The sequence below is a fragment of the Poecilia formosa genome, unplaced genomic scaffold (assembly GCF_000485575.1).
Source record: "Poecilia formosa unplaced genomic scaffold, Poecilia_formosa-5.1.2 Scaffold429, whole genome shotgun sequence".
Taxonomy (NCBI): Eukaryota; Metazoa; Chordata; class Actinopteri; order Cyprinodontiformes; family Poeciliidae; genus Poecilia; species Poecilia formosa.
In genome coordinates this window covers 244,068-252,845 of record NW_006800368.1, presented here as the reverse complement: position 1 = coordinate 252,845, position 8,778 = coordinate 244,068, and the positions used below count along the sequence as shown (strand labels likewise).

Genomic DNA, 8,778 nt, shown 5'->3' with positions numbered 1-8,778 from the left:
CCCCGGTACCAATTGGTCCACGGACTGGTACCGGTCCATGGACCGGGGGTTGGGGACCACTGCTCTAAATGACGTGACACAGGAGCGGAGGTTCAACTTCCAGCAGGACAATGACCCAAAAAATATTCATGCGTTAGGATGTCTTGGTTTAAGTCAAAACATAAACCCAACTGAGAATATTTTATAAAACTTGAAAACATATGTTCTCTTCAATTGTGCATGTCTTTTGCTAATTTTACACCAAGATCCCAATAAAATACACAGAAGTAATGTGACAAAGTGTCATCACAGCTTGGTGATGCATTAGAGCTTCCGCCCAACGCCAGGAACCGTGTGCAGTAATTCTGACCGATTCAACCTGTATTCAACGTATTGTTTTGAAACGCTTGCTTTTCTGTCCAAACCTACATCTGTTACTGCCTTTACTGCTTCCAGCTGAAGGTGAGAAGGAATGTCAACAAACTAACAGCTGGGACAAAAGCATACAGTAGAAATGTGAAGAATTAGTCTGGAAACAGACATCACTGAAGTCCTGGCTGTGTGGTGAGCTGCAGCCTGTTTCACTAGCTGACACTCTACTGGTCTGAACATTGAAATAAGTGAGACAAACCCCCTTGCCTGCCATTCCTAAATAATTTTATACATTGTATTAAAGCTGTGGCTTGTCCTTTTGTAATGAATGACAGATTAATATTTGTATTTTGCTCTGTTCTGGCTGTCAGAGCCTCAAAAAAAGTTTCATGAACTGAGCTCAGGGGGAGGCTTATCCAATGACTTTGAACATTTTTAACATTCATTCTGAATTAATCAGCTGTTTTTAAAACGAAACATTTCCTTTTATTATTTTCCAAAGTGGATTGTGCATTAAAAATGTAGACTTTAAGGAAAAGGCCCCACTGGACTCCAGAGGAATTCCTGCCAGCCTTCAGCTAGTTAAGTTTTTAGTGTGTTGCATAAGAGGAAAAAGTGAAGATGAACAGCTTCATCTCAATTGGAGTGGAATCAGTTGGTAAATTACTGCAACGCCTCAGTGGACAGAATCTCTAAGCTGCATAATTTGTGTTTATTTGGAAATCCAAGAGAAGGTCCCAGATTAGTCCAAAGCAATAATATAACATAATATTGACCAAACCAATATATTGTCCACATCTTATTATTACCACAGAGGTGATGCAAAGATGTATTTTTTTTTCAAAGCCAAAGTATAATTTATTCCACTTCCTTTTGTTTATGAATTCCTCTCATTCAAAATCCCAAAAAATTCTCATCTGTATTATATGTAGCAACGGACATGTTTGTTTATGAATTTTTTTATGTCAAGGTATTTGACTTTTGCATTATTTGTGTTTGTAAAGGCAGCAGGTATAGGGCATTAAATTGTATTCATCTTCATTAATGTGTTGTCACATTTCACTAAAATGCAGGTTTGTTATCCTGTTACCTTGTCACTTCCATTCCATTATTATTGTCAAGTAACATACATTTAGAAATTGTGCTTTATGTAATATTTCATGTTCATTGTTATCATTTGGTAACTAGCTACTTACACTTTAGATGTTTGAGTGTAACTGTATCAGCTCAACCAGTTTGGCAGCTAAAACTTTAGATTCTGTGAATCATTTAAAGAAGTAAAGTTGATCCCCTGGTTCTGTTCTGTGCCTGTTAGTGATTATCTGTGTTTATATGCTCTAAGGAGACATGAGAGGATATTAAATCTCACAACAGACCTCTGAAAAATTTATGTCATGTAATTTAGGTTTTTAATGGCATTTAAAGTTTCAAGGATTTTTTTTATCAAAGTAAAAAAGTAAAAAAGTCTGTGTTTTATTTTGCAACACAAAATAAAACACAGACCAATAAAAAGATACCACCATCAAACCTTTCATATACCTTGGCCTTCTTTTCTCATGAAGCGTTCTGCTGCCCTAAGTTGTTTAGTTGTTTCCCGCCATGAGGACGTTGTGCCTCAGCTGTTTTGAGTTCTTGATTATGTTTCTTGTTTCCTGTGCCTGCTGTTCAGTGTTGGATCGTAGTCGGACTAGCAGCTATCGCAGCATTAGTGTTTCTCAATCGGGATACCTACCTGTGTAGTCTTAATAAAGTAGACTCATCTTTTCCTACCTCGGCTGGTCTTTCTTTGATGTCCATGAGGGCTAAACCTGACATCTTTTATGCAAACCTACTGATAACATTTTACTACTAGACCTTGCACACCATGAGGAGTCGGGCGGAGTCGGTCTCTAAATCTGTCATTGCTGTTTTGAAAGCAATGAAAACATAATTGTTTTTTTTACCAAACATGAGGCCAAACGTTGGCCAAGTCTATTAGGCAGTATCCTAAAGCCGGTTACATTAAATTTTAATTTAAATGTATGACTGGGCTTAATATGTATGTGGGGAAACAGCCCATAATATAAATATGCCAATGAACTTTTGTCACGTGACAAGTTATATTTTATACTGTTTTAACTGTTGGCTCTAAATACAAATCTGCCATAATAAGAGGATAATATATTTCTGAATGAATGAAAGCCTTTATTGTCATTCAACTGAAACAGCACAGCAAAATTTAGGATGTAAATGAAGGTGGTACACATGGTAAGAAGAATCAAAATGGAATTCAGCATTAATATTAGAAATAAGGACATAAATAAGATAAAACATCCTTACAGAAATTCAAATACATGGTTTAAAATAGAGAGGGGCTGAGGTTAGTGTCAATCTTAGTGTCCCAGTTGATGGCGTTTCAACAAAAGTTCTAAAGGGTTAGAAGAGGGGTGCGGGTTTTAATGTTTTTTTATTTTTATTTTATTTACTTTTAATTTTTAATTTTAATTAAAAAAAATATTGTTTATTCAATGTCATGACTCTGTTTTTGTTTTTAATGATGTAAAGCACTTTGAAATGCCTTGCTGCTGAAATTTGCTATACAGATAAAATTTGATTGATTGATTGAATGACTATTTAATACTATTATGGCCTATGGGAAAAAGATCTTAGTGAGTCTGGACGTTATGGATTTGTTAGACCTGTGACGCTTACCAGAGGTAACAGTTCAAACAGGTGATAACTGAGATGTTATCACCTGTTTACATCCCAGGTGAAGGAGATGTTAACGTCAAGTGTCCTTGACTTTCCTCAGGGAAACTTGAGGAAAGTCATGCTCAGGTCTCCCTTCTCTGCTAGACATTACTAGAATGTCTAGCAGAGAAGGGAGGGGACAGCCAGTCATTTTTTTGCAGTCTTAATGATTCTCTCAAGGGATTTCTTATCTGCACCAGAACATCCAGCAAACCAGACAGCAATGCAATAAGCCAGTATACTTTCAATTGTCTATAAAAGCAGCAGCTTTTGATTCAGATGTTGTTTTTTATGACAATTCTCAGGGAGTGGAGACATTGTTGTGCCTTTTTAACAGTTTGTCGTTTGCTGTGATGAGTCCAACCACAGTAGTGTCATCTGCAAACTTAATAATTTGATGGAAATGTTGGAGTACGGTGTAGAGTGAGTAAAGGAGGTGAGTCGGCCCTCTTTTCAGCTCTCAACACAGCCCTGTGAGCTTGTTCTGATTGGAATAGAGGAGGAAACATGAGCGCTGACTCAGACAGGCTGAAGACGATTGCTCAGAAAATCTTTATTCCAGCCACAGTTTGCAGATGGGAGACAGACGGTCAACAGTTCGTTGATTAGGATGTGTGGGATGATGGTGTTGAAAGCAGAAGAATAATTCACAAAGTGTCTTCTAAGTTTTTAGTTTTTTTTTCTTACTGTTTACTGCTGGTTTGATAGAGGTGAGCCAACGCTAAGCTGATGTTGGCATCTGGAGCAATGTAAATAGCCGTCAAGATGGCTGCAGGTGTCTCTCTTGGCAGATAGGACGGCCTGCATAATGATGGTTCTAGATGATGGGAGCAGTGGCTGTCTATCACCAGGTTGTGTGTACCAGCTGGTGGATACATGCACACCTCCCCATCTCTGCTCTTATTGGTGACATTATTATAAAGTTTATTTGATAGGGACAGACACACATCGACACAGACAAACTGAATAAAACATCATCCCATGTTTCCATCATGGTGCAATAGCAACAGCTAATTTGCAGCACTAGTCCCTAGTTGGGCTTTTTAAAAAATAACTCTAAAAATTGAAGTGCTAATCATTTAAAATAGCACAACTTGGTTCTGCCATGTCTGTGTAGCATCTTTCTGACATAAAGCAGTTTCCTTGTTCTATTATTTGTGCCCCAACATTAGAGTAGGTGCAAGAATGAGAATGCCAACTATCCTAATCAGGGTTTCCCCAGTGCATTATAAACATGGCAGGTTGCCAGGCTTTACTTTAAATAGGTTTTTTATACACCAGTTACAGTGATAGCAAAGACAGGTTTATACTTTCTGTAATGACATGGGCGTGAGGCCGGGCACGCCCTATCCCACCGTCAGCTCCCTGCATGTCGGCTGCAGTGTCTGTGTGGTCATGCAGCTCTGAAGTTTACTTGGTGTGGCTCGCACATGCCGCCTTTCATTCAAACTGGACAATTTGGAAGGTGCTCTAGCTGGAGGTTCCAGAGGGAATTGCATGATTGTTATTAAGAATGAAATGACTTGAAAGCCATTCTCATTACAATATCGCCTCTATAAACGAGTCGTCTCTTCTTTCATGTCCCATCTTCCTGTCGATGTCGTGTTACATCCAAGGGTTTTGTTGCACAGCAAAAATCACAACCATGGCAATAAACGGTATGCTTTTTCTTGCCAGCAATAAATGGTGCAGCTGGCAGCCAACAGTGTGCTGCACCGCTTAGTAAACCAGAGATTCATTTAAATCCCCAAATTCTGCACTCTAACAGAAAGGCTTACAGACATTTATAAGCATCATTTAGGGATCGACACCAACAGTAAAAAAAATTACAAGTGGACTTTGCTGCAGGTACAAAGTTTGCCACCTTTCCTCTGCTGTCCCTTGACCTGTATAGTTCAGATATCACCAGTGAAGCCATGAGGTTCAGATATCACTGCTCTTCATGAATAGACAGTACATTTTTCAGTTGGTCATTTTTTGTTTGCAATACAGGTCTAATGACTCCTGAGTCTGATCTGAATTCTTCCAGTTGTGAACATGAACTCAGACTAGTGGGCTGTACGCTCACGTGGTTTTAGGACGTTCGTTTTTGCACACATCCTGCAAGGTCCACAAGACCCATTGAGCCGAGCTCATGTAAAACCACCTGGTGTTTTGTCATATGTGTGGTTTACAACAGCAGAGGGGAGTGATTGTTTTTAGTTCATGAATTCAGAGGAAGAGGAATTGTCTACTGATGAGCTGCAACATCTCTTTTTCTTTTTCCACCTTATCTGGAGAAAAAAATCCCAGAAAGCATCGGTGGGTTGTTCGCCTGCTGCATCTGACCAAAGCTGTGGAGGGGGAGTTCAGTGTTTTGGTCCAACAATGCATACTTCCTAGCTGCCTCGGTCAGTTGTTCTTCACTATAGCTGAAAAAACAGCTTCTAGAAGATCAGTACTTGGGACTATTTTTCACATAAACATCTAAGAACAAAATGACACAAATTTTGTCACACATCTAACAACGAGAGACTATTTCAGCACATGGGCTGACCATGCTGGACTCTCTGGTGCAGAGATAGACTGTAGATTCACTCTGAATCAAGCAAATTTGTTTTTGTTGTTGCACAGAGTGTATGTTTCACTGCAGATGACTTTATGAAATACTTTATTTTATGGAAGCAGAGAAAGGAACAAGTGTAAGCAGCAGCCCTGACATCAGTGATGGTTATTTTCATTGGAACAACAATGAATTATTTAATCTGGAAAACAGTTAGCATTTTCAGATGGAAATTATGAACAAACCTCACAAGACATATGGTCTTATGACTACAAATTGAGTTAGACATTAGAATTAGAATAGTTGATTATTAGAATATTGACTATCAGAATAGATGACTATTCCAATAGAAAATAAAATACCATTTGCTTTGCTTTGCTTGTTGAGGATATTTGACAATTGAATCAGAGACTTTAAAACTGAAAACTTGAATTTGTGATCTAGCATCTAACACCACTTTCTGTGTTTTAATAACACAGAAAGGATAACTGGGCCCTTCTCCCTCCCCCTACCCGCTGCATGACCTTGCACAACAATGAGGTTAAGGCAGCAGCTCCACATAGGTGCCCACAGCGAACTAAATAAGCTTCAGGCATTCTAACACATCAGGCATATTATTATGACTGGAGATAGGCGACATAAATTACTATCTCTTTATTATCACACCTGATATAGTCAACTTCAGTGAACATTTTGTCTGTAAATCTGATGTGTTTGAAGTTGGAAAGATGAGCACAATGAGAATTTGATGTTTAATAGCAAACACATATAATCCATGGAAACACTACTACTTCCAGAACTTAAAGGATAACTGTGCACAGCTTCAGGAGTCCAGATATGAGACCATAGCTCCATAAGTCAGAGCTAAAGCCTATCCACACCGGTAGATAGGCAAGTGATCATAATGCTCTGAAACAAATAATTAATTCCAGTATGTACTCTTTCCAGTAGAGCCTTTTAACTGTGCAGGTTGCAGAGGTTATGAGAACAAACATGTTTGAAAGAATAGGCAACATATCAGAAAAGCATGACATGTTCCTCGACTGAGATGCAGAGAGATGATCTTTTTTTCATTAAGCTCTTATCGCTTCAAGACTCTGTGATGACCACATTCCAGTTGCAATGAATCATGTGCTTTACAAGGAATCACAAGGAAGAACATTCCCTTTAAACTTTCAACAGAAATCAAAGATTACTCAGTTTTATCTGACTTGTGTTTCCTTCCTGCAGCTCCCCTGCCTCTGGTCTCCCCCCACGCTCCTCCTCACACTAATCACAGTGATCTGGAGGAAGGCAGGGTGGAGCCATTGGCTGATTTGGTTGCTGGTGGTGCTTGGTGCCTGAGTGCAGCGGATCAGGGCAGCTCTCCTGGGAAGCTGTCAGCGCTGTTCCTCTTTTCCCTCATTTTAATTACGGACTCATAATGGAGTCTGTACACTCGGCTGAAACACATCAGACGCTCATAGGCAAAGAAAAATTTGCCCCCATCCCCTGTTTCCCCTCCTGTAAATATGCTGAGCCCTCTCTGTGCCCTCCACCCAAAGTTCTTTGGAACTTTGAAACTGAAGGCTTCCAGCTGGATGTGTGACTGCTCCTGGTCTGGTTCTCATCTTGGTTTGTTCTAATCTTTTCTGAAAGATCTGGCATTCAAATTTCTTGAGCGAATTATGAAGTTTATTTTACATTTGGCCAACCATGGTCCCAAAGAAACCTTACCACAGGACCAGCAGTTCTGGCAGTGGCTACAGTGAAATGAGACCTGCTAGTTTGAGGAATGTCTGACATTTAGTTGCTACTAGTTCTGCTTTCCTTAGAACACCTTTATGTGGAAATAGTGGAAGCAGTTGAGCTCCTCTTGGAGGCTGGTTTAGAAGACAAAACGTGGGGATAAAGTGGAGCAAAATTATCCTCTGTTTTCTGCATTGTTTTTAGGTATCTGAAAGGTGTGGCATGCATCTGGTTGGAGATTTTGGTGGTTGTCCTGCTCGAAGATGAAACTCCAACCCAGCTTAAAGTCCTCTTTAATCTCCAACAGGTTTTCTTCCAGGATTGTTCTGGATTTAGCTCAATCCATCTTCCCATCAGCTCTGACAAGCTTCCCTGTTTCTGATATAGAAAAGCATCTCCACAGCATGATGCTGCCTCCACCAAAACATATTGTGCATCTCCACCAAAACATATTGTGCATCTCCACCAAAACATATTGTGCATCTAGCCCAAGAAGTTCAAAAAGATGAATTCTCCCCTTACCCACCTTGTCAGCTGTAAGACAACAGAAACATGCCTGAAATGAATTTTGAAAATGTAACACAACATTTTTTGTTGAATACTTTATAGTCGTGGTAATAAAGTGGCTTTACCAAAAAAAATCTGTTCTCTTGTAGGTTCTAAAATTATTTAAGAAATACAGATTTATTATAGGTTTAGGGTTAGGGTACTGTGCAGTATTATGTAGTAAACAAAAATGAACCCAAAGTGGAAAATCTGTGTTTGACGTGAGGGGGCTGCACCGTGGCGCAGCTGGCAGCCTGGTTGTGTTGCAGAAAGAAGATTCTGGGTTCAAGTCCCATCCTGGGGTCTTTCTTTGTAATTATTTTATATTTTAAAATTTTCACACAACAATGAACACCAAAACAGACAAATTCCAGATACATCATAAAACTGTAATCAGAATAATAAACACAATTATTACAATACTGATTTAATTGGATAAAAGAATAAACAGAAAAAATAAAGGTTACAAAAAGTACAAAAACAAAACAGGGCATTTAAAGGGTTAGACAAAGGGTATGCACAGTTACATCTAGATAAGTAAGTGGAGCGCCACATCAAGTGTCAAACACATAACATGGTTCAAAACCAGTGACCAGATTCTTGAAAATGTGATTTCAGAGCCTTTGAGAGAATACCTATTTTTTTCCAGTTTCATGAACAAAAGGGCATCTTTTATGAGAATGTGTGGGTGGAAGAGGATTCTTCCAAAGCATCAGTATAATACATCTAGGTGGTCAGCATGATGGGGTGACAGTAATTGTTTTTTCAGGAGGACCCCAAATAAAGCAGCGAGGGGAGATGACTATACTGTGGTCGAGGTGATTACAGAAAGTGAGTCAAAAACAAATTCCCAAAATTGGAATAGAGGAGGACAGGTCCAG

The 8,778-nt window shown here is 39.2% G+C and overlaps 1 protein-coding gene across 11 annotated transcripts in view; it reads left to right on the top strand.

The window, feature by feature from the left end:
• LOC103155452 (pleckstrin homology domain-containing family A member 5) overlaps positions 1-8,778 on the top strand; it is a 145,962-nt gene that overhangs the window by 38,455 nt on the left and 98,729 nt on the right. Inside the window, exon 4 of one of the 11 annotated variants that reach the window (XM_016663570.1) lies at positions 7,556-7,793. The exons of the other annotated variants lie outside the window; for them this stretch is intronic. Coding sequence (XP_016519056.1) covers positions 7,556-7,733 — 178 coding nt within the window. The 3' untranslated portion in view covers positions 7,734-7,793. Of the gene's footprint in view, positions 1-7,555; positions 7,794-8,778 lie in introns of those variants that run through there. 11 annotated transcript variants of the gene reach the window in all.